The sequence below is a fragment of the Cherax quadricarinatus genome, chromosome 1, assembly GCF_038502225.1.
Source record: "Cherax quadricarinatus isolate ZL_2023a chromosome 1, ASM3850222v1, whole genome shotgun sequence".
Taxonomy (NCBI): domain Eukaryota; kingdom Metazoa; phylum Arthropoda; class Malacostraca; order Decapoda; family Parastacidae; genus Cherax; species Cherax quadricarinatus.
In genome coordinates this window covers 75962816-75990013 of record NC_091292.1, presented here as the reverse complement: position 1 = coordinate 75990013, position 27198 = coordinate 75962816, and the positions used below count along the sequence as shown (strand labels likewise).

Here is a 27198-nt window from a genome sequence, read left to right as displayed (position 1 = left end):
GGAGAGAGAGAGAGAGAGAGAGAGAGAGAGAGAGAGAGAGAGAGAGAGAGAGAGAGAGAGAGAGAGAGAGAGAGAGAGAGAGAGAGAATCGAAAGAAGAGAAAAATGAGAAAGAGAGAAATCCGAGAAAGACAGTTAGAAAGAGAGCGAGAAGACCAAAAAGAGCGTGATAGACTTGATCGTGAGGAAAGAGCTAGAGTACGTGAAGAACAGGTTAAATTAAGAGAACTTGAGGAAAGAGCAAGGGATAGAGAAGTTGAAAAATCTCGCCTTGAATTAGAGAATAAAAAGTTAACTTTTACACAACAACAATTAGAGGAAGGAGTAATGGAACAACGTGCAGTCAGTGCACTTATTCCAACACCTAATTTACCTCCCTTCACAGAGGGGGAAGACATAACTTCATACATTATCAGGTTTGAAAATATCGCTACCCTCTGTGAATGGCCTGCTGACACCTGGGCTACCAGGTTAGGAATGTTATTTTCTGGTACAGCCTTGAATATCTATGCAACTTTGTCACAGGATATCATATGTAATTATAACCTACTAAAGAAGGCAATCCTTAAAGCATATCAAAAAACCACTAATTCTTACAGGAAAGATTTCAGGTATACCACCTTACAGGCTGGCCAGAACTTTCAACAGTTACAGGTAACACTCTTTCGTTTGTTCGACTTTTGGATAGAGAGTTCAGGAATTGATCATAGTTATGAATCTCTTCGAGACTTCATGGTTGCTGACCAGTTCCTGACAGCTCTTCCTCACCAGATACGAACATTCATTAGAGAACGTAACCTGATTAAAGCTGAGGAAGTTGCTGAGGCTGCTGACCTGTATGCTGAGGCTCACAATTCCTATAAAGACCTAAAGGGATCGAACCCTAAGGGCAAGGGTTCATCAGACCTTAAGAAATCAAAGCCTCTAGTGGAAAGTAAAGTGACCTCTTTTATTCCTGTTTGTCATTTGTGTGGTGTTAAGGGACATAAACGTCCAGATTGTCCTTCTAAGAAGGTCCAAAAAGTTGGAAGATGTTTTAAAGACTGCAATGACCAAGCACCCTTCTGTTCAGGAACAGTTAATGGACTTAATGTATCTACCATTTTACGAGACACTGGATGCACATGTATAGTCATTTCTGATAAGCTGTTTCCTAATCTTAGAGAAACTCATTCCTCTGCTTTACTTTCAGACTACTTGGGCCGTACAGACACTTTTCTTACCATCCGTTGTTACATTAGGTCTAAATGGTTCACAGGTTGGTCTGAAGCCGTACTAGCTCCCATCACTTCATGCTCCGTACTAATAGGTAATGTAAAAGGTGCCATTCTTCCTTCTGAGCTTGACCTGTCAGCACCAATGATGGACATAAGTGTTTCAGATCCTCTTCCTGTAGAGTCAGAGAAGCCGCTCGAAAGTTCAGATGAGACAATGTCTCGCGAGATTCATGTGGGATTAAAAACCAGTGATGCTACTCTAGAAAGCAAGGAAGTAGGATCACAAGTTTCCTTGTTAGATGAAAATGAAGATATCACCTCCGATACCATAAATGTCTTGACTAGGGCTCAGACCAAAGCCCAGGCTTCTCCTACTGTCCATCCTTTGATTTTCCCTGACTTTAAGCCTTTAGATATATCGAAGGACTCCTTTGTCAAGTTACAACGTAATTGCCCTTCTCTTCAGAATTGCCATAATGCCGCTAAACAAAATCAAGTTATCCAAAGGAAAAACTTTTCATATAAATTTGAATACATAAAAGGTATCTTGTACAAGTCAGTATTCAAATTAAATTCAGATGAGACAGACTATTCCATCTTAGTTGTTCCAATTCATTGCAGAGAGACTGTTCTTAAAATGGCTCATGACCTGCCAGTGGCCGGACATTTCTTGCATCGTAAAACCTTAAATAAAATTAGGGAAACCTATTTTTGGCCTAAAATGTCCTCAGATGTCACTACTTATTGTAGATCGTGTAAAGTTTGCCAACTGTCATCCTCCCGAGGTACCAGGCGAGTACCTATGGTCAAAATGCCTATCTTTACGGTACCGTTTGAAAGAGTAGCTATTGACATCGTTGGTCCTTTATCTCCACTTTCATCTGGGGGACATAGATATATATTAACATTGGTTGATTATGCTTCGAGTTTCCCTGAAGCCATACCCTTAAAGACCATAACTACTACAGAGGTGGCTGAAGCCCTTTTGTCCATCTTCTCCAGAGTGGGCATCCCTAGAGAAATTTTGTCTGACCGTGGGACACAATTCACATCTGACTTAATGCAACATCTATACCAACTTCTGGGAGTGAAGCCTCTCTTCACAACACCCTATCATCCCAGCTGTAATGGGAGGATTGAGTGCCAGCATTCGATTCTCAAGTCCATTTTAAGGAAACTTTGCTCCCTTAAACCTAAGGAGTGGCATCGTTACCTACCCTGTGCTTTGTTTGCCATGAGGGAAGTTCCCAGTGACTCATTGGGGTTTTCACCTTTTGAACTTCTCTATGGTAGACAGGCCAGAGGTCCACTGTCCATCCTTCATGACTTATGGACTAATGAGGAGGTAAATGCTGAGGTTCAGTCTTCTTACCAGTTTCTCCTTGACCTTAGATCCAAACTTGAGGAGACCTCTGACAGTTTCGAAAAACCTAAGCTTGTCAATGGACCAGTACAAAACCTATTTTGACTCCAAAAGTCAGAGGAGAAGTTTTAACGTAGGGGATGAAGTTCTTGTACTTTTGCCTATCAAGTCAAATAAATTATTAGTAGCATGTAAAGGTCCATATAAAGTATTAAAAATTTGTGGGAAAGTTGACTACCTCATAGAAGTCAAGGGGAAACCTAAGCTTTATCATATCAACATCCTTAAGAAATATTACCGAAGAAATTCAGTTAACTGCCTTAACAACTTTGACTTAGTTTTTCTACACGAACTTGATAAGACAACCGAAGAATGTAGTGTGCGTAATTGACACCTCTAACTTAGACTATGATGAAGAACTACATGACTTGGTGACTCTTGACCACTCGGACGCAACCACCATTAATATTAATGAATCTTTGGATGACCATAAGAGACATGAACTACTTCAATGTGTGAGTAACTTTTCAGACGTCTTTACAGATATTCCAGGTGTTACCTCCACGGTAGTCCATAAGATTGAATTAGTGACGGACAATCCTATCAAACGGAAATTATACCCAGTTCCAGTTCACCTTAGGGATGCATTTGACCGAGAGGTAGACAAATTATTAAAACTAAAGATCACTGAACCTTCAGTATCTTCATATTGTTCACCAGTAGTCATGGTTAAGAAGGAGGATAATTCATATAGACTTGCTATTGACTTCAGAGGCCTTAATGCTATAACTCGGTGGGATGCTGAGCCTATGCCCTTAATAGACAGCGATCTACACAAATTTTATGACGCTTCCTTCTTTTCAGGGATTGATATTGCGCAGGCATATCATCAAGTAATGTTAGATCCTTCTTCTAAGCAGTACACCGCTTTTCCTACACACCAAGGACTGATGCAGTATAGAACTATGCCCTTCGGTTTGGTAACTGCCTGTGCTACCTACGTGAGACTGATGAGAAAGGTCTTGGGTAATATGCCAAATGTTTCAGTTTATTTTGATAACATTTACGTAATGACATCTACGTGGGGCGAACATATCCAAACATTAACATCAGTTTTGCGTAGGTTACGCTCACATGGCCTCACTGCCAAGCTGAAGAAATGCTTCCTTGGGTATAACAAGATTAGATATCTTGGACTGATACTTTCAAATAACTCTCTGCAGCCTCTCCCCAGTAAGATCAAAGCTTTATTAGAATTTAAATTCCCCAAAACCAAGAAACTCATGCGTAGCTTTCTTGGTTCTGTAAATTTTTATGCACGGTTTATCCTGAATCTTGCTGATCTTACAGGCATCTTATCGGACTTCCTTAAAAAGTCTGTGAAGGAACCTCTTGAACTTTCCGACGTAGCTCGGGAAAAGTTTAATGAGATTAAAAGTATCTTTTCGAAAGACCCTATACTTAAGATTCCAGATATTAATAAAACATTTTGTTTGAGAACGGATGCCTCCAATACTGGCTTAGGTGAGGTGTTACTACAATACCATGATGGTACTCCCTTCCCTGTATGCTTCCTAAGCCGGAAACTCCTTCCCGCAGAAACGAAGATACTCCACAATAGAAAAGGAATGTTTAGCCCTTGTGTGGGGTATCTCCAAACTTAAATTTTATTTGTTGGGAAAAGAATTCATTTTAGAAACGGACCACAAACCTTTGATATACCTAGAAACTTTTAAGGGAACCAACAGTTGCCTCTTGAGGTGGACATTGGCACTCCAGGCTTTTAAGTTCCATATTGTGTATATCAATGGTTCATCCAATTATTTCTCTGACTGGTTAAGTCGTGACAGTCAGTAGAAGATTTGCTGCCTTACACGACTTCCACATGTTAGAACTTTTTCCTCGCCTATTCTTCTTATACTCCTTGACTATAAGTCTTGGTATGAGGGAGTGTGAGGGAAAAGTTCAATAGATAGGTGTAGAGGGAATATATATAGTAACAGTAGTTTCACTGCCGGCTACTAGTTAAGGTAGGGTAAGTCAATCTCCCGTTTTTTCCCGCCTTTTCTCCCCCTCCCTGAAATTGATAGTTTTACTGCCGGCTGCTTGTTAAGGTAGGGTCAGTCTAGCTCCCGCTATCCCTTCCCCGCCCTCTTCGCCCCCCCCCCCCCCCGAAAGGTGACGTGTGGGGCTCTGGTTAAACAGTAAATCACTAGACTCACAGCTCCCAACTCTACTATAAGTACATGCCTGCCTTGTATTCTAGTGGATTTATTGGTTGAAAGCTTCACTTTTGACCAATAATAAACTTAGTCCTTTCAGTCTTGCTCTAGGTTGACTGTTGCAATAGTCACCACGTCTTTTGAATATTGTACACTACCATGAAGAGTGATTATTTAAGCAGTGGGTAACCTGTCTATCTTTCCAGCTTGGATGTCAGAGAGGGTCACCTGGCAATCGAGTAGAACAGGAGAAGGACTAATGTCCAGAGACTTCTCCATTTTGTATTGAACTACCTGTGCACCTGTATGAAATTGCAGGACGTAACTCCACAGCATTGCAGCGGTAAAGAACCTGCTTTCCTGTCTTCAGGATAGAATACTCACTGGTATACTGTGAAGAACTAGTCAGTGGATGGTCACCAACACCTGCAACACCCCCCCCCCCTTATCATCAGCAACGGCTACAGTTTCAACAACAGTGTCACCAACACCAGACACCATTGTAGATATTAGTGTTGAGTTCAAATGTTATTTTATTCATTTCATTTTTCTTTCAAATAGGATATACCTTTCATGTTTTGTTGTTTTATGTTTGATTTAATAAATAGTGTTTATCTTTGTGAAATATTATTTCTTTTTCTATTCATTAATTTTCCTGAGGAGCCAGCCAGCCTGAGTAATACTGACTGAAGTTGTTACAGGGCTGAGTAAGCCTTCACAACTCCCAAGTCTTTTTCACATTCTGTATGATCAAGCTCTACTTCACCTAGATTATAGCTTTGAGGGTTATTTTCATTACCAAGGGCAAGTACCTTACACTTATCCACATTGAACTTCATCTGCCATTTTTCAGACCAAGACATTAATTTGTCCAAATCGTCCTGGAGTTCATTGATATCCTCCTCAGAGTGAATTATACGGCCTATCTTTGTATCATCAGCAAATTTACTCATGTCACTCGTAATCCCTTCATCAAGGTCATTAATGTAAATTATGAACAAGAGAGGGCCTAAAACTGATCCTTGTGGAACGCCACTAGTGACTAATCCCCATTCAGATTTCACTCCATTAATGGTAACTCTCTGCTTTCTATTGGTTAGCCATGCCTCAATCCATGCTAGAACTTTACCTCCTATACCATGAGCTGCCACTTTTCTTAAAGAGTCTCTTGTGAGGTACTCTATCGAAAGCTTTACTAAAATCCAAATAAACAATATCATATTCCTTATCACTGTCAACTGCCTCAAATGTTCTATTGAAGAACGTCAGTAAGTTTGTCAGGCAGGAACGACCTCTCGTGAATCCATGCTGAGATTCATTTATCAAGTTATGTTCTTCAAGGTGACTTCTGATAATGTCAGCTATAATTGATTCTAATAACTTGCCCACTATAGATGTCAGGCTTATTGGACGGTAATTTGAAGGAGTGGACTTATCCCCTGATTTGAATATAGGAACCACATTAGCCATCTTCCACAACTCTGGCACAACACTGGTAAGGATGGATGCATTGAATACACTCGTTAATGGCTGACTAAGCTCCATCTTGCATTCCTTAAGTACCCTGGAAAACAGCTCATCGGGTCCCGGGGACTTATTTTGCTTCAGTTTGTCTATCTGTTTAATAACCATGTCCCTCGTGACAGTAATATTAGTTAACTTAAATTCATCAGGAACTAAGTAATCGTTGATTACTGGAATCTCATTTACATCTTCCTGTGTAAAAACTGACAAAAAATAGTCATTAAATAAGGAGCACATTTCCAGTTCGTTATCAGTCAGCTGTCCATTCCCAATTTTCAGAGGTCCTACTTTTTCCTTCACCTTCGTCCTATACACTTGAAAGAATCCCTTTGGATTAGTCTTTGATTCATTAGCAACTCTAATTTCATAGTCACGTTTAGCCTTTCTAATCGCCTTTTTTACTTCTAAGCTGAACATATTGGTCAGTAAGGTTAACCTCTCCTCTTCTGATGCGCCTATAAATTCCCCAGCTGAGCAAGTTACAAAGGTAATGAAGTCACAATTTACAAAGGTAATGAACTCCAGGTAGGTCTGGTCACAATCATGACAAGTTACAAATGTATTTACAGATTACAGAAGTACGTAATAGGTCCAGGGACTGGGCCCCCAAAGTTTTGATAGCTGAACTAGGTACAAAGGTAATGAACTCTGTGCAGACACATTCATCACCTTTAAAACTACTGTTAGAAAACATCTTATCTCCCTGATACACCCCATCAACTAACTACATAAAAACCACCTGGTGGTCCACACTTACACTAACTCACCCATTTGACTATAAGCACAGAAATACGTGTCATAATCTTAAAATAATGATTCCTAACTAGTCATAAGTTTGCCTGTGATACTCCAATATAGAAACTATGTATTGTGCCAAAACAAAAGCATTCACATTGCTAAACTCACAAACTAGTATTTGTCACTTAGTATTTAGTTAACTTACTCCACAATTTGTTATAATTTAGGGTTAAGAATTAATCTAAGTTTGCCCGAAATGCCTAGCCATGCTAGGTGTTCTAGTGGCCCCCTCTGTAATTAGTATTTTACTACATGTAAACCACACAATAACCAAAATCTGTAAACCCCGCATTGTAATCCTTATAGAGAAGGAACTTTGATTTGATTTGATTTGATTTGTGCCTATCTCTGTATCTGTGCCTCTCTGTATCTGTGCCTGTCTCTCTGTATCTGTGCCCATCTCTCTGTATCTATCTATATCTACCTCTGTCTATATATCTCTATATAAAAGCAAGAGATTTGGCAGATGGTGCAGGGGCATAAGAGCTTGATAAATGTTGGAGATCCCTGACTTTTCAATGCCCTCCCCCTTTGTGCAAGAGAAATTACCAACAAACTATCTCTCTACATATCTCTACACATCCCTGTATCTGTATCTCTCTCTCTCTGTATCTCTCTCTCTGTATATCTCTCTCTCTGTGTATATCTCTCTCTCTCTCTCTCTGTGTATCTCTCTCTCTCTCTCTCTCTGTGTATCTCTCTCTCTGTGTATCTCCCTATCTCTGTATCTCCCTATCTCTGTATCTCCCTATCTCTGTATCTCCCTATCTCTGTATCTCCCTATCTCTGTATCTCCCTATCTCTGCATCTCCCTATCTCTGCATCTCCCTATCTCTGTATCTCCCTATCTCTGTATCTCCCTATCTCTGTATCTCCCTATCTCCGTATCTCCCTATCTCCGTATCTCCCTATCTCCGTATCTCCCTATCTCCGTATCTCCCTATCTCCGTATCTCCCTATCTCTGTATCTCCCTATCTCTGTATCTCCCTATCTCTGTATCTCCCTATGTATCTATGTGTCTCTATGCATCTGTGTGTCTCTATGCATCTGTGTGTCTCTATGCATCTATGTGTCTCTATGCATCTATGTGTGTATGCATCTATGTGTGTCTATGCATCTATGTGTCTATGCATCTATGTGTCTATGCATCTATGTGTCTATGCATCTATGTGTCTCTATGCATCTATGTGTCTCTGTATATTGTTTCTGTGTCTCTCTCTATATATATATATGTCTCTATCTGTATCTGTCTGTGTGTCCGTGTTTCTCTCTCTCAGGTACACAAAAATCAGTTACACATAGTATAAATTACCTAGGATAACCCAAAAATATCCAGACAAAGTGCTATACTATGCTTGTAGATATAAGGCATAATAAGCAAGAAGTAGAGAGGCAGGAAGACAAACATAGGCAGACAAAGACATAAGCAGAGACAGATAAACAGAGCTAGACAAACAGAAACAGAAACAGACAGATAGACATATTTATGTGTAACAGTGAAAAATAAAGCCAAGGCAGTGCACGGTCATAAACTGTCACTCCACTGCTGCACTGTCAGCACTGGAGTGACACTCGTCTTACACCGTGCTTCAAGGAGTGTCATATATACTCCAGCATTTCTAAAACATTCCTGGGATTTGACGAAAAGGGCAAAAATCATTTATTTATAAATACATTTTCCTTGTTTAAAAACCTGTAGCAAAAAAAATGGGGTGGTTTTTTGGGGGATGGAATGGATTAATGGCATTTCAATTAACTTCAATGAGGAAAATTGATTTGATATACAAGCAAAATGAGTTAGGAGCTGCGTCAAGGAACAAATTAAACTCTAAAGTCAAGGCGCCATTGTATACAGAAAACAAGACTGCTTATCATAACCTATTCTTTTAAATGCTTGATACGGTAAACCCTTGATATAATGGACTAATAGGGGCAGTGTTGAAGTGTCCGTTAAATCAGAATGTTAAAGTAGCAATGAAGTGCACTACAGTACTCTACTTTACATTCTAAATATATTACTGTACACACAATTTACAGTTATAATGCAAAAAAAACATTGAAAATAAAGAACTTAAAAGCACAATATAGCTAGTGGATTGTGCCCATAATTTTACAAGTCCATTATATCAGGGTCTGTTAAATCAGAATGTCACAAAATTATAAAAAGTACAATAAAGTACTGTAGTGCATACTTACTAAAGTGCTATAAACAATTTACAGATATATTGCAATAAACTTTGAAAATAGTTAAAAATACAATTTGAATTTTGCCAACAATTTGAGGGTTTACTGTATGTCGTCCCTCACCTAAATTAGTATTTCACAGGTTTACCCTCCCTCTTGATGCACTCTGACTCCTAGATACTGATAAGGCTAACTTATGGAGAACAGTAAAGATAATACCTTCTCACACCTCCTCAAAAGCACTAGATATTCCGGGGCTAGAAGACATGTCACTGCCACAAAGAATTCACTTGATAAACTTTGAAATGTTCTTTATTGAGCTTTAGTTCACTGAGTTTCTAGGTCAGTCGTTACGAATACGAAAAAATTACAATAAACTAATTATTAATGCCTTTACCAGTATGGAAAGAGGCACCGTCTTCCCTGTAAAAGTTGCCTGAGCTCTTCTCGAATCTTTCAGTCTGTAGTTGTCAATTGATGAAACAAAAACCCCAAAAAATTTCAAATCACAAGATTCATACAATGGATATAATGTAATACAGAGTTACATTTTTAGTTTAATACTTACTGTCTATATTGCACTGTAGTCCAAATCTGTATCGAATGTGACTCACAAAAAAATATAATAATGTCATATTTTCATTTTCACTCAACATGCCAGATAATATACTTTAATGTGAATATACTGTAAGCGAGCTATTCAGCACTTGTTTTACTCTATCACCTGTTGTTACACAGGTGATACAGTATTTTCATCAGCAGTGCTAGTAATAAGTTGCTGCTTAACAAAAAATAAAAAAAAAATATAGGACATAAATAATAATAATAATAATAATAGTCGGAGTGTTATTTAGTTATTAATTAAAAAAAAAAGAGGAAATTAACAGACGAAGGCAAGACCAAGGATGAGGCAAATGACAATGTGATACCCTGACATTCGGCAAGCACCCTGTGATCAGCAAGTGTTTGTACTCTCCTACCTAGACTCCTAGAGTCTACCTGGAGTGTGTTCCACAAGTCAATGGCCTCGCAGGCCAGTCCCAGACTAGGCCTCCTGGTGGATGGACTGATCAACCAGGTTGTTGGTGCAATTCACACCAAATCCAACAAACATCACAGCCTGGCTGATTAGGCGCTGACTTGAACTTTTCCAATTATTTCTTGAAGACAGTCAGGGGTCTGTTCAGAATCTCCCTTATATATGATGGAAGGATGCTGAAAAGTCTTGGTCCCTTCATACTGAGTTTTCCTTTAGTGTACTGTACTCGCTGCACCCCTGATTTTCATTGGGGGGGGAGGGGCAGTGAGAACATTTTCCACCGTCTACCAAGCCTCTTACTTTCATTGCGAAAGATTTGCATGTGCAGATTTGGGATTAGTCTTTCTAGAATTTTCAAGGTGTGTAGATTATATTACATCACTCTTGCCTATACAAGCAGTGAAGGTTCTCTGCACATTCTCCACATCTACAATTTTGCCTGCCTTGAACAAAGCTGTTAGAGTACAGCAGTACTCCAGCCTAGAGAACAAGTTAATTGATTTGAAGGTTCTAGTTACCCAGCCTATCATTTTCCTTGCAGTTGTGATAGTGACACTGTCGTGATCCTTGAAAGTAAGATTTTCTGACATGGTCACTCCGAAGTCTCTTACATAAATTGTATGCTCTACTGATTGATTCTAGTTTGATTCCAGTCTATTTCCTCACTCTTTCCATGACGAAGCAGCTAAAACTTGTCCTCGTTGAGCATATTGTTGTCAGTGGCCCTTGGAAGTAATTCCACCTAACAGTGAAATGCAATGATAGACGTGAACATTTGACAGTGGAAATTAGAATCGGCAAGCAGGGAAAAATTCTGTGCAGGAGGTAAACCTGGTCAACCCGAGACCAATTACAAAGACAAAACTTGCAGCAAAATATAGCACATTACAGTAGAACTAATTAGGCAGTCAGTTCTGTGGAAATGGAGCCACATAAATGATAGTACGGCAGCATTTGTGAAGGTAGGGACCAGTAATGATGCTGGAAGCTGCAGGAAGAACTCAGTACTCTTAAAGATGCTACATCTTCCTGCATATTTTTGAGCAGTAACTCTAAAAACGGGTATAAACCAGAGTTTTACATGGGACATAGAAAACAATGCGATGTTCAAGGGCAAATTTCAGTTGCTCTATGAAAAAAATTAATTTAAAACTGGAACAGATGATGTGAAGTTAATGAGGAGAATTAAATTAGATGAGGACCAGGCAGGACTACAAAGACCTGGGCAGGCTGGATGCGTAGCCCAACAATTGGCTCCTCGAATTTAACCCCGCCAAATGCAAAGTCATGAAGATCGGGGAAGGGCAAAGAAGACCGCAGACAGAGTATAGGCTAGGCGGCCAAAGATTGCAAACCTCACTCAAGGAAAAAAGATCTTGGGACGAGTATAAAACCGAGCACATCTCCTGAAGTGCACATCAACAAGATACCTCAGTAAGGAATCGTTCAAGACACTGTACACCGTGTACGTCAGGCCCATACTGGAGTATGTAGCACCAGTTTGGAACCCACACCTGGTCAAGCACGTCAAAAAATTAGAGAAAATAAAGGTTTGCAACAAGGCTAGGTCCAAAGCTAAGGGGAATGTCCTACGAAGAAAGGTTAAGGGAAATCGGTCTGACGACACTGGAGGACAGGAGGGTTAGGGGAGACATGATAACGACATACAAAATACTTGGAGGAATAGATAAGATGGGTAGAGACAGGATGTTCCTGAGATGGGGCACAGAAACAAGGGGTCACAATTGGAAGTTGAAGACTCAGACGAGTCAAAGGGATGTTAGGAAGTATTTCTTCAGAGTTGTCAAGAAGTGACATAGTCTAGCAAGCGATGTAGTGGAGGCAGGAACCATACAAGGTATGATAAAGCTCATGGAGCAGGGAAAGAGAGGACCTAATAGCGATCAGTGAAGAGGCGGGGCCAGGAGCCGAGTCTCGACCCCTGCAACCACAAATAGGTGAGTACACACACATATACACACACAGTACATCGGTGCTGTGCACTGTGAACTACGATATGAAAATGGAGTAATGGCCGTGCTTACCTGTGAGTCTTCCTGGTGGAGTCAGGGGAGGCAGTACTACCTCCTAGTGCGGAGTCGAAGTCAGTAAGGGATGAAGGGGACCCGCGCTCGTCACCTGGCATTCTTTCCACACCCAAGGTTATTGGACTAGCACACGAGGCTATCACGTAGCCGTACTTTCTTCGACGACCCACACCACGCTCCTGATGAACCAACACCTAGTTAACCAATGTTGTGATACCTCAATAAGATCACAGTAAACAGGTGATTTTAAAATATGCAAAACAACAGCTGTGAAATAGTGAAATTCCAAGCGCTTTCGTGACTTCTCACATTGTCAAGGAACTATAGTTCCTTGACAATGTGAGTAGTCACGAAAGCGCTTGGAATTTCACTCCTCTTTCACAGTGGTTGTTTTGCATGCATGCATATATATATATATATATATATATATATATATATATATATATATATATATATATATATATATATATATATATATATATATATATATATATTATGCAAAACAAACCACGGGAATGGAAATCTTAACCTCAAGATCTTTCACATACTGCACTGCTCATGACTAAGCACAAATGTTGCTAGACCAGTAACCAATAAGTTGCGGGCAAAGTTCTCTCAGAGGTAAGGTAGCATGTGCTGAGGTGGCTTATTCTGCCAGTATCAACACGCACTACTTTACCTCAAGAAGAACTCTGCCCTCAACTTATCAGTTGAAAGTCTCGCAATACTGCACAGCTCCTGACGAAACGTGTGAAAGATCCTGAGGTAAAGATTTGTCCCCCCGTGGTTCGTTTTGCATTATTAAGATCACCTGTTTGCGACTGTATTGCACACACTAATAAATATATAAATAAATAATGTGTATATAACACACACACACACACACACACACACGTGTGTGTGGAAATTTTTTACATAATTTCCTAAATGTAGAACATATAAATGAATATATAATAATTGTGTAATATGATGCTGATTTGACCCTTTTGAGAAATTTCGAATGGGGGGGGGGGGATAGAAAAGCTGAAGAGTGTGTCATCTGTGTAGGACCCATCTCGTCTAAATAGGGGCCCAATACTGAATGTTGTTCTCCACTTAGATTTGGCATAAGAAAATAAATATTTTTATTGTTTTTTTTTTTCAATTTCGTTTATAGCTTTCAGTTCTTGGGTTTCTTGACTCCTCTAAAATCCCTTTAGCTTAAGTTCGATGTTTGCTATTTCTCTGACCAGTGACTCCTTTCGTATTACAGATATATTGGCCTCTTTTAGTCGCTCTGTTATTCTTCACCTTCGACTGTATAAGGAGCGCATCTCTTTCTAATTTGCATCTTCTCTCCCTTTTCCTTAAAGAAATATGCCTTGAGCATACCTCGAGTGCCATAGCGTTAATTTGTTCTAGACATGTTTGGATCCGTGTTGCTTAGGATATCTTCACAGTTTATATCATTTAGGACCTGGTCCCACCTTATGTTTTTGCTACTGAAGTGAATTTGGTGAAGACTTCCTCGTGAATGATCACAATTTGTTGGTTTTGGGCTCCGCGCATACATGTCTGAACCTCTTATGTTGTGATATGAGCATATTGTTTTTGATGTAGCAATATTTCGTGTCAGATCATCATTGTTAGTGAAGAAGAGGTCGTCCAGTGTATATAATATCGTGCCGAATACGTAAAACTTGCTATTTTGGCTTAAATATCAACGCTCTTGCCGAAAAGGCAAGCGAAAATTTGTGTATGCAATAATTTAGCATAAATCATTCTGAACCTAACGAAAAAAAATATTTTTGTGTTTATCACTAAATTACTGTAAACTTATCTAAAATATATTTAGCTGGATTAGGATAAATTAAATTGAGTTTGTTATAATAAGGTTAGGTAAGTTTTCTAAGGTTCTTTTGGTAAAAAAAAGTATTAATTTTTACATTACAAATGAAAAAAAAATATATACATCTTTAAACGTGTAAGAGAAATTTTTTTTTTGAAAGGACTTAATTTTAAACGAGGTTTTGTGTGCGAGGGGCTTGGACTTCCAGCAGGCATGCATGAGCGTGTTTGATAGGAGTGAATGGAGACAAATGGTTTTTAATACTTGACGTACTGTTGGAGTGTGAGCAAAGTAACATTTATGAAGGGGTTCAGGGAAACCGGCAGGCCGGACTTGAGTCCTGGAGATGGGAAGTACAGTGCCTGCACTCTGAAGGAGGGGTGTTAATGTTGCAGTTTAAAAACTGTAGTGTAAAGCACCCTTCTGGCAAGACAGTGATGGAGTGAATGATGGTGAAAGTTTTTCTTTTTCGGGCCACCCTGCCTTGGTGGGAATCGGCCAGTGTGAAAATAAAAAAAAAATTATAATATATATATATATATATATATATATATATATATATATATATATATATATATATATATATATATATATATAATGTATGTATGCATGTATGTATATGTGTGTGTGTGTGTGTGTGTGTGTGTGTGTGTGTGTGTGTGTGTGTGTGTGTGTGTGTGTGCGTGTGTGTGTGTGTAACTAAAAAAATTTTTAACTTAAGTGTTGCTTGTGAAGGAAAGAGGGGGTAAATATAGCTTATACCCCAAACCTTTAAAAGTCTTTGTTCCAAGTAGGTGCATAGCGTAGTTGTGTTGAAAAAAGTATTAGGTGGAGGATGATTAGCAGGAACAGGAGGAAGAGAAAGATGAAGAGGAAGATGAGGAAGATGAAGAGGAAGATGAGGAAGAGGAGGAGGAGAGGAGGTGGTTAGGGAGATGAGAGAGTTGGGGAGGAATGGTGGAGGGGAAGAAGGCTGGAGGGAGGTTGGTGGTGGTGGCGTGGAGAACCAGAGGGAAAAACTACCTTACTTTCGTCACAATTCCACTAACTTACACAGTTTACCTGACTGCACTTCACATAACTTTCAATGTATTTAAAAAATATAAAAGACATTTTAGAAAGGCTCGTGTGGTACAGACAGTTATTCGGGATCTGTAGCACTAACCATTGTACGAGTTTCATTAAAATAAGAACGACTTGATAAATTCAGACATTTTCACTAAAGCACATATCAAATCCACTATAATGCGCGCAACAATTAATTATCACAAATGCTGTTATCACAGGAGATTACGGTAAGGATGGCACAATAATATCATTACCACAAACTTCAACGAGTGCAAGGTATACAGATTTTCCGAAGCACGAGCAGTTCTGCCTAATATATGCGAGCGCATTCGTGTTGTTGATCTCTGCGAGCGTCGGAGAATTACACCATGCATCTTAGTGGAAACAAGGGCGCACAAAGCTGCCCCAGAAAGACGGCGGTGTGGAAGAGCTGAATGGGGAAAGCGGGAAGAGGAAAACTAAGAGAAGCTGCAAGCCCAGATTATTATTAATTGGGAAACTTTAAACCTGTACGGGTCAAATAGTACCTGGGAAATGGGAGATAATGTGGATTAAATAGAGGAAAGGGAGGGTGGTTCCAGATCCTTGGAAAGCCCCAAACTATTACATTATAATAAGCAAGTCTTCCGATGAACGAAAAAAAAAAATCAAAGCTGAAACCCGCTAACACAAACAATGGCCCCGTCCACCTTCACGAGTGACACTAAAGCCGCTATTAGATAGATATTGACACTATTTCAGTACGTACATTTTTATCTAGAGAAATTATGGCATAACGCTTAAATACAATTGTAAATCATGTCTTTTCAGTATTCAGTAATGCAAGCCATCAATGGATTCCACGCACTTTTAGGATCTTTCAGCATTATCCTCTTCAAACTGATCCTCCACTTTACCAACCTACGAAATCTTTCTTCTAGTTTAAAAAAAAAGAAAAGCAAAAAAAAAGTTCCTCCAGTGGCAGAGGTTCAGAATTTTCTTACTTTCATATACATCGGTGCCCCTGCAGTTCTTACTACCTGTAATATACCTAACCAATTTTGAGGGCTTTTCTACCCTACTAGCCTGGCTTTTGGCCAATCTTCCTCGAGTGCCTGTTCAAACAGGTTGTTGCTGGTAGCCAGTTGGCCCAATTGCCATCACAGCCTGGTTGATCTTGCACTTGGCGGAGGTTAACCAGTCCTCGCCAATTATTTGTCGAATTTTTCACATAGTTTTTCTGAAAATTTCTCTATTTACTTTATTTAGGGTGAATTTTCTATTAAAAAATAACCAATTATAGCATACGAGAACGTCAAGAAATTAAATATTACATAAAGGCTAAAAAAAAAGGGGGGGGGGGGTTGAAGAGCGAACAGACAAGGCGGACCCACCGAGCGCACCGTGCAATACAGTTATTCAATTTATTACTAATCAATGAAATAGTGTACTACATTAATTCCGCAATGTTCAGACTGAGTCAGTTATGCAACAACGAATTTACGCATGATTTGTTTGGCAATATAATGGCTGCTGAATAAGCAAATTCGACGTGATTATATGCTATCCAACTTAAGCTGTGCTCATAACACTATCCCAAGACAAAGTTCAGCGTGTCTTCTCTCTCTCTTATAGTAACTCTTGCAAGACTGTTTACCCTGTGGAAATTCCGAGGTCAGGCAAGTACTTGCATGAATTTACCTATCGACTAGCAAAAATCACCTTGAACTGTGAGCGAGGGCGGATGCCGCCGCCGCCGCCCCCGTTAACCATGATCCGCACCTCAACAATAACATCCTTAAAACATGTGCTCCATCCCACCCAACACTGCAACGGCACTTCAAATTTCCCCTAAGCTGTGGATTGCAGTATGGCTCAGTAACTTTCCTTATTGTTTTCATTACTGTTATTTGTATTTACACCGACGAGTCTATTATATCTGAGATACTTTACGGCCAAGACTCTGATTTCCTCCTAGTCCCCAAGCCCTGCATGATCCTTTTGGGTTTGGCGCTTACCCACCAATGTAATAAAACACGTTTTAAAACTTTTCTGAACATGCTGAAACTATTTTGCATTATCTAATAAGAACTATCCAGTGAACTATTCTATCACACAAACTATCTATTAAACAATAATGTAACTTATTTCAATAAAGCTATTTAAATATTTTATTAAATTATAGTTAGACGCGACAACAAAAAAGGAAGATCATCATCCGAGGAAAGAGCTTTAACCTCTGGGGGTCATAGAGCGCATGAGAAATGGGAGGTAGTCATGTTTGATCCGAGGAAGGGGAAGGTAGCTGCAGTCTTTGATCAAGAATTCTTCACCAGCATCTCTGTGTACCTTGAGGGAAGAACCCAACCGAAAAAAAACACTAAATAAAACTGGGCTCACTGACCCTGCACAGACTCAGTCAGGGAAGCAGAAGAAGCAGAAGAAGAAGCAGAAGAAGAAGCAGAAGAAGAAGAAGAAGAAGAAGAAGAAGAAGCAGAAGAAGAAGAAGCAGAAGAAGAAGAAGCAGAAGAAGAAGAAGCAGAAGAAGAAGAAGCAGAAGAAGAAGAAGCAGAAGAAGAAGAAGCAGAAGAAGAAGAAGCAGAAGAAGAAGAAGCAGAAGAAGAAGAAGCAGAAGAAGAAGAAGCAGAAGAAGAAGAAGCAGAAGAAGAAGAAGCAGAAGAAGAAGAAGCAGAAGAAGCAGAAGCAGAAGAAGAAGAAGAAGAAGAAGAAGCAGAAGAAGAAGAAGCAGAAGAAGAAGAAGCAGAAGAAGAAGAAGCAGAAGAAGAAGAAGCAGAAGAAGAAGAAGCAGAAGAAGAAGAAGCAGAAGAAGAAGAAGCAGAAGAAGCAGAAGCAGAAGAAGAAGAAGAAGAAGAAGAAGAAGAAGAAGAAGAAGAAGAAGAAGAAGAAGAAGAAGAAGAAGAAGAAGAAGAAGAAGAAGCAGAAGAAGAAGAAGCAGAAGAAGAAGCAGAAGAAGCAGAAGAAGAAGCAGAAGAAGAAGCAGAAGAAGAAGCAGAAGAAGAAGAAGAAGCAGAAGAAGAAGAAGCAGAAGAAGAAGAAGCAGAAGAAGAAGAAGCAGAAGAAGAAGAAGCAGAAGAAGAAGAAGCAGAAGAAGAAGAAGCAGAAGAAGAAGAAGCAGAAGAAGAAGAAGCAGAAGAAGAAGAAGCAGAAGAAGAAGAAGCAGAAGAAGAAGAAGCAGAAGAAGAAGAAGCAGAAGAAGCAGAAGCAGAAGAAGAAGAAGAAGAAGAAGAAGAAGAAGAAGAAGAAGAAGAAGAAGAAGAAGAAGAAGAAGAAGAAGAAGAAGAAGAAGAAGCAGAAGAAGAAGAAGCAGAAGAAGAAGCAGAAGAAGCAGAAGAAGAAGCAGAAGAAGAAGCAGAAGAAGAAGCAGAAGAAGAAGAAGAAGCAGAAGAAGAAGCAGAAGCAGAAGCAGCAACAACAGCAACAGCAGCAGCAATAAAAACGGGGGTGGTGTATCCAGTCGTGACTGTCTTCATCTAACCCGGGACAGAGGTCGCTACAGGTCACCTACACAGACTAGTTAGGTGAACACAACATACTCAAGGTATTAGTGTACAATTAAAAAAAAAAGTGAATAGTTATACAATGATGCAAGTATGTATGATGTTAACGGTCATTAGCTTAGTACAAAGATGCTGGAGGAACACTAAAATGCTGGTAATACCAGGACGCTGAGATAATGAAATAACCCCCAAAATTAAATTAGTTAGTTCAAATATTTTAGAACAAGCTTAGTCGTTACTAAAGTGCTGCCAATGCTGAAGTTTAACTGGTGAGAAGGTAACAGTCATGAAACCACAGATGGCAGAAGTGGACTGACAGCTGGTCTAGCCCAGCTTAGCCAATAATTCAACAAGGTCGCCCAGTCATCACTGGGAACCTGGGACTCCTGAGCTACGTTGATGAAACACTTCCGTCTTAACAGGTTGCCTAGCAGTCTAAAAATGTAATGAATAGCTAGTTTTAAAGGTATAAAAGTTCTACAGCTGGTAAAATGTTAAAATAGCATCTATTATATATAATGTTCGACTTAATCTACTAGCATCCATTATGGTTACTTCTTTTAAAGTAACTTACGCGACTCAAGATGAGGGGGAAAAAAAAAAAGGAGAGAATTCGTGACTAATGATCTATACATAAACAATTACCAGTATTTTCGTTCCACTAATGAAGGAAGAGCTAATACTGGCAGTTAAGAGACCAATATCAGATGCAAAAGCAATTCTAATCTTCAAGATAGATACTGAAGGTTTAGAAAGACACGTAAGCAAACACTGACATATTTATTAGAAAACGTTTCGGTCCTGGGACCTTGATCAAGGTCCCAGGACCGAAACGTTTTCTAATAAATGTCACAGTGTTTGCTTACGTGTCTTTCTAAACCAACTTGTCGGTATTTATTACCAAGGTTTATACCACAGATACTGATAAAGATCATTAGTAACACTGCTGCCTCCTGTAAGCAAACATTACATCACTCAGTGATTATTCTCTGAAATACCACTAATTACCCTGTCATTGATGTATTCGTAATGACATAAGAAAATCACGAGTAAAGAGTGGCTAAGGAAGCCCAGGCACAAGGTGAACTGGGTCACACTGGCAGGTCGGGGTAATCAAGACAGCTCTGATAATGCACACACCAGTGATGATGCCATGTTGGGCGCGCACAATAAAAGATGATGAACAATACCTGGCCATCTTTATTCAGTAGGTGTACAGTTTTCCTGACCCCGTTTTAGAATCACGACTTGGGTCTGGTCTCGGACCATCTGTTTCTTCCTTTATTTTTATATTGGAGCTTACGTAATGTGTGCACTCGCACGTCTATATTTGGCATTACTATTCTTAGGGGACTGTCTTGGTTTCACTCTCCTTCCTTTAATATATTTGTGGCACTAACTTCTTGCCCTTGTATACTAAATGACTGTACAGCTGTAAAGGGCAAGAAAAAAGTAGCTGCCTAGTCTCGGTGAAGAGAGCTTCTGATATTTGTGTTATCCTTAAAAATAGAAGATTTTTATTAGAACAGACTAGTATACATTTTATTCCTGTTACTTATTTCTCTTTCTCCTCTCATGGATGTGCATTTTGTGTGAGATACCACATTAAATGTCTTTTAATGTATGTAGGAAAGGATGCTGGTTTGTTTCAGGGCAGGTTACGTCTTTTGCAACTTATAGCTGTATAATATGGTTGACAGTTTACTGGTGAAGGGTATATATCTTGATGGCAGGTTGCAATGTAGGCTGTGAAGCGGGGGAAAACGAAGTTGTATAATTAGATGTGGGAGTAACATGGGAGTGATGGCTGGCTGGGGATGGCAGCTGGTAGGCCTGGATTTAAAGGAATTATCAGAAGACAGCAACATATACAATGAGGTCAGTTACAAAAAACTAACTTTTCTGAAAGATATGGGTTATTTTTTCTTCAAGACAATATTTAAGTTTCGTAGGTTAGTAAGTCCTGGCATGCTGGCCACGATGAGTGGGGTAGTATGTCTACGTCTGTCTCGTCTTCTTTATACCGCACGTGAAAAACGTTTTTACTTCCCTTTGAAGATATTCTCCATAGTCCTTACCTTACCTTTGAAGAGTTTCAAAGTTTCGCTACTTTCGGAGCCCGGCTATGGTCCAGGATCGTCTGGTGCTTGCCTGATAAACTAGGCTGTTGCTGCTGGAAACCCAGTGCCACATATATGCATCACAGCCTGGATGATATGGCACCTGGTGAAGGTACTTGTCCAGTTTCCTCTTGAAGGCTTCTACACTTGTTCCAGCAGTGTTTCTGATATCTTCTGGTAAGATGCTGAACAGTCTGGTACCCCGGATATTGATAAAGTGTTCCCTAATTGTGCCCACCGCACCCCTGCTCCTCACTGGGTTTATTTTACACTTCCTCCCATCTTTCTCACTCCAGTATGTTATGGAAGTGAGCAGATTTGGGACCAGGCCCTCGAGTACTTTCCAGGTATACATTATCATGCCTCTCTCCCCTCCGCACCAATGAGTACATGTTCAAGATTTGACGGCGTTCCCAGTAATTTAGGTGCTTTAATGGCTCAGTGTGAGCCCAAGACGATCTCTGTTCCAGCTCCGATATTTCTCCTGCTCTGAACGAGGCCGTCAGCATTGAACAATATTCTAAACGAGGGAGCACTAACGATTTGAAGTGTCACCATCGGCATTATTTCCCTTGTTTTGAAAGTTCTCAATACCCACCCCGTCACCTTCCTGGCTGACGTGATCTTTGTCTTATAGTCTTTAAAAGAAAGGTCAGTTGACAATTATTCCCAGGTCTTTTATGCGTTCCTTTCGTTCTATTTGGTGACCCTCTTGACTTTTGTATATACCGTTCCTTTTGAGTTCTTCAATTTTTCCATACCTAAGCAGCTGGAACTTATTACCATTGAACGTCATGTTCTCCGCTGCCCACTGGAAAATCCTGCTTATGTTTTCCTGTAATTTTTCAGTGTCCCCTACCGTAGTGACTTTTATGCTTATTTTATTGTCATCTGCAAATGATACAAAAGCGTGACGGGTGCTTTTATCTGTTTGCTATGAGGATGAGAAACAGCAGAGGTGCCAGGATAGGGCCTTGGGGCACTGAGCTTCTTGACTTCGCTAATGTTGGGTCTTGCTCTGTTTACTACTTTTTGTATTCTGTGTTAGGAACCCGAAAATCCATCTGCCTACCTTCCCCGTAATGCTCATGGCCCTCATTTGTGCGTTATCACTTCATGATCGTATTTGTCAAACGCCTTTGCAAAATCTGTGTAAATCACATCTGCGTTTTGGTCGTCTTCCAGTGCCTCCGTAATTCTGTCATAATGGTTCAGCAGCTATGACAGGCATGATCGTCCTGCTTTAAAGTCATGCTGGTTCGGGTTATGTTGGTCCATGAAATTTGCAATCTGCCGTCTCATCACTTTTTCGAAGATTTTTATGATGTGAGAAGTTAGGGCTATTGGTCTGTAATATTTTGGCTAGTGCTCTACTACTTCCCTTATGCAAAGGAGCTATGTCTGGACTCTAAGGCCTCCGGTATTTCACCTAGATCTAAGCTCTTTCGCCAAAGAATACAGAGGGCTCGCGTTAGTGGTACTTTGCACTTCTTTATTAATAGAGCATTCCATGAATCTGGTCCAGGTGCTGGCCGTTAATTCTCCATACTTATTATTCTTTTATTTATATATATATATTTATATATATATATATATATATATTTATATATATATATATATATATATATATTATATATATATATATATATATATCAGCGGAAAAAATATAAAAATTAGAAGAGTTTTCTTGCGTTGACATTGAGTTTACACAGTGCATTTACAAAACATTGTTTACTCATCCTAAGTTACCGCTTGATAACGTCCTCCATGTTTATGATTTCTTTATGATTCTGATTATTTGTGGTTAATTACTTAAATGAAATCTGACTTAGAAATATCAGATGTCACGGTCCATGTCAATGTGCGTAACGTAACCTTAAATAACGGCTATTAACTCCAACATGGTGTAGATCTTTTAGTGAACAGAAGGTAGGGACACGTTTGTAGTGTAGAAAAACACGCACATATGTGCATCAGAAAACTATGTTCTTATGAAGACTACTTGTCAATATACACGCCAGGCTTCGTGTTACAGCGTGTGCCTGATAACATGCCACGAGTGTCAACACCAAAGTATCAATATCGGTTCGGCTAATTTTGATATCATCGGTATCGGCCTAAAATTGAACACTGGTATCAAGAAGGTATCGTTCTATCACTAATTATTTTAAATGTTGAACATACTTATTAAATGTATTAATTTATTTTTGCACTTAGATGATTTTAAGTACTATAATGTAATGCAAGCTAGAATGTTGTGGACGTGATCAGCCTTCAAGCAAACCTGTTGCTCTGTACTTGAGAAATCTTAACACTGTTCCCGTTACATGATTACGATTTATATTTGTATAATTTATACAGTGTCCACATTAAGCTGTCAATCAATTCATATTTAACAAAACACTATCTACAGTTCCCATTGCACAAATCGCTATCTACAATTCATATTCCACAAATCACTGTCTACAATTCATATTACAATATTCATTTTTTTTTCAAGGTCAATGGTAGATCGTTCGGTTCACAACCGAAAGTATCCTCAGGGCGAGCTGCGACACTGGGCCAGTTACTTACACCTGCTAGCATGTTCACCTACACGTAGCACTAGATACCTCGGAGATGATACTGGTGTGGGTTGCATCTCACCTATCGATTCCCCTCCCCCCACAAAAAAAAATCCGAAATTATTTTTAATATTTACTGGCGATTAAATCAAACGTTATTTCGGTCCGTTCCCAATTTATGGGTTATTATTTCTTACAGTCAAGATGAAGCAACTTATTCTCTAATTCAACCACTGAATTTAAAAATGACTGATCTACAATCCGATGTACATCATTTCTTTGATGATCATCCAAGCTAATTATACTTCTTACAGACCGTTATCAACCATCCCACTTTAAAATCTACTAATATTAAAACATTTACACATGTAGCCTAACTTGTATTACCTGTTACTGGTGAGAGGACGCCACGCCAGTCTTCACCTCTGGCTGGTACAGTACTTGTCACAGTAACTACTTCACTCTTCAGCGGCTACACAACAGTTGAAAACCTGTATATATTCCCTCATTTATTTCACGTGAACTATCCAGGGAAGCTTGTGTAGCGCCACAAGAGTGCTATGGCAGCGCTGTATACACACCAGGAATGGTGACCAAAAATAGTCAAGGAAAAAATGAAGTAATGATTACTAATATCAATTTTTTTAAACGTTACGTGAAATGTTACATGTAATATAAATGAAGGAGCTTACGCGAAGAAAACGGATACAAGATGAAAGGATAAAACATCACTGTTTAGGTTTGATAAACCAATTTCACAGCTCTCGAAAGCATTTGGTTTTACTGTGTTACTACCTGGGAGAACTCCCTTTAACATTCCCAAACTTTCCCCATAAATTAGCATAAAAGTATCTCCATTCTTTACCAAAATGAGATTTAACTTTTCCGAACGGTGTGTCTACTGGCAGCAGTATCCACATGACTAATTTTAGATGACATTCCCACCTGTCATTGCTCGCATTGGTCTAGTGACATTTATAAGTTTTTATTAGCAAACAATACTACACAATTTTCTTATCACATATCCTAATATACGTCTACCTGGAGGTTATTCCGGGGATCAACGCCCCCACGACCCGGTCCACGACCAGGCCTCCCGGTGGATCAGGGCCTGATCAACCAGGCTGTTACTGCTGGCCGCACGCAGTCCAATGCCGGATCAGCCCGGCTGATCCGGCATTGACTTTAGGTATCTGTCCAGCTCCCTCTTCAAGGCAGCCAGGGGTCTATTGGTAGTTCCCCTTATGCCTGGTGGGAGGCTGTTGAACAGTCTTGGGCCCCGGACACTTACTGCGTTTTCTCTCTTCGTGTACCAGTGGCGCCCATACTTTTCATTGGGGCAGGCACCGCCTGCCCAGTCTGTAGCTTTCATAAGAACATAAGAAACACTGCAGCAGGCCTACTGGCCCATTCGAGGCTGGTCCAAGTCTCCTACCGGCTTAAGCCAATGCCCCAGCCTAGTCAGGTCAGGTCACATTCACTTAAGGAGGGAACACGGCAACTGACCTAGTAGCACAAGCTAATCAGGTCCAACTCACACCCACCCCACACCCACTCAACTCATGTATTTATCTAACCTATTTTTAAAACTACACAACGTTTTAGCCTCTATAACTATACACGGGAGTTTGTTCCACTCATCCATAACCAGTGCTTTCCTATATCCTTCCTGAATCTTCGTAGGGAGTGATTTCTGTGTGCAGCTAAGGGACCATTCCTACTAGGATTTTCCAAGTGTGGATTATGATGCATCTCTCGCCTGCGCTCCAGCGAGTACAAGTCAATGTGAAGGCAGTTTCAGCACAACGCTTTCATCAGATGACTAACAGTGTAAGCTACTCAAAAGATACGTTCTTGTGTACCTACCTGTCCTGTTGGTAACCGAACAAAAGCAGTAGCCATCGACACGTTTAAATAAATGAACATGCACTCTTAAAATATCAGGTTTCAGAACTGTTGTACAGACAGGGCATGTGTATTTTTATTTGTGTGATCTAAGGCATGGGAATAGTGGCAAGTGAAGATGTGGGTAAGGCAAAAGCAAATTAAGGTCGGGGTAAAGCAAACGCAATTTAAGGTACGAGTAAGGCAAGAGTACAGACGCCAATAATGACAACAACGTACATCACTCCTCTGATTTACAAGCACAACTAAGTAGTATCTATAATGTCTCGTGACAATACTTCCTTGAAATTCTGAGCATTATTCTGAGCATCCTTGTTCTCCCCTCCTCCCACATCACCACGTAAACTTTTGACATTAAGATAAGAATAAACATACTAACAGCTCTACACGCCACCACACCACCCCTTCCGTCTCAGACGCCTTGCCAGTAATCATGCCTCACTGAACCAGTCCTGCTCTGACCTCTGCCGAATCCAGAACGAATCAACAGGGAAACCCGACTAGGAAAACTCTGGAATCTGGTCACAGGTAATTTAATAGGGGAACAGGGCAATTTTTGTATATAGATGGGGCTTTCTAATAGGAACATGACGAAAAGGAAGTACTTATAAAGGTAAATTTACCTCTACAACATATTACATTCCGAATGCCTGAGATTTATTTTCAACCCATTTAGGTATTTAAGTATTAACCTTGGATAGACAGGCCGCAGCTGGTGCGTGTGAAGAACCAGACTATCTGGTTTATGCAGGTACCAGATCCATGTGTATCTCCCTCCTCCTCCTGTTCTATTTATATCCTCTAGTTTATATTTCTGGCACCACTACTTTATTTTGTAGTTGCTGGTTTATATTTCTAGCAGCACTAGTGTATTTTGTAGTTGCATTATCTATTTTTGTACGTCGAAAGAAAACATGAAAAATGTGCACTTATATAATGTAAGAATATTTTTATTTTAATCAGAGGAAACTCAAAACCCGTCGAGGTCATGCAGCGCCTGGGGAATGGGAGGCATTCAGGTTCCATCCAAGGAAGAGGTGGGCAAGTCCATTTCCTTGGATCAAGAGCCCCTCATCGGCAACAAGACACCTCCCTTGATTGGTAAAAGTAGATAATTTTGTTTACACACACACACACACACACGCGCGCATTACTGTTGTTTGCAACCGTGTAAGTATAAAATCTCACTTCACACGCTAAAAACAATATAAACAGATAAGAAGCACAGCAGTAAGTCTTGTGCTCCATGCCAGCAGCAGCCTAGTTAACCTAGTCCTCATTCACTAGGCTAATTTTCTTACATGATTCCCAACGAAATTTTCTGAAACTTAAAAAAATGTGCAAGGTAGCAAATGATCTTGTAATAAAGTATGTCAGATCAAAATGTTAATATGCATCTGTAGTGTCGTATTCACACAACTGTTTATACGCAGCAGTAGTGTGGTGTCCACACAATTGTTCATACGCAGTAGTAGTGCGATGCCCTCACAAATATGTAGATAATATAAAAACAGACCAATTCCATGCTTTAAAATTGCTCCAAGAGCACTTGTAGTCTCGACCGGAATGTTGCTGGATACTAACAGCCCCATTTAAGACAGGTGAAACTGCAGATCTGGAGATTGTAAAGAAAACTTACGCTGCCGGTATAAATTAAAACACTTAAATTATTGAGAACGCCTGAAATCCCTTAGACACAGAAAAGCCACTCCCTTCAAATCTACACTGAAATTACTCCCTACGAAAGAAAGAGGTCCAGCAGACGCTTGCGAAGCATCACTATTAAAAACAGGGGTGCAACAAGTACACTAAGAGGAAACG

At 39.8% G+C, this 27198-nt stretch overlaps 1 protein-coding gene across 7 annotated transcripts in view; it reads right to left on the bottom strand.

Annotated features, from left to right (window-relative positions):
• nuf (rab11 family-interacting protein nuf) overlaps positions 1-27198 on the bottom strand; it is an 820792-nt gene that overhangs the window by 287602 nt on the left and 505992 nt on the right. For 6 of the 7 annotated variants that reach the window (XM_070082903.1, XM_070082913.1, XM_070082918.1 and 3 more), the window contains exon 4: positions 12393-12589. In XM_070082903.1, coding sequence (XP_069939004.1) covers positions 12393-12589 — 197 coding nt within the window. The remainder of the gene's footprint in view (positions 1-12392; positions 12590-27198) is intronic. The other variant, XM_070082907.1, reaches the window with a different exon arrangement.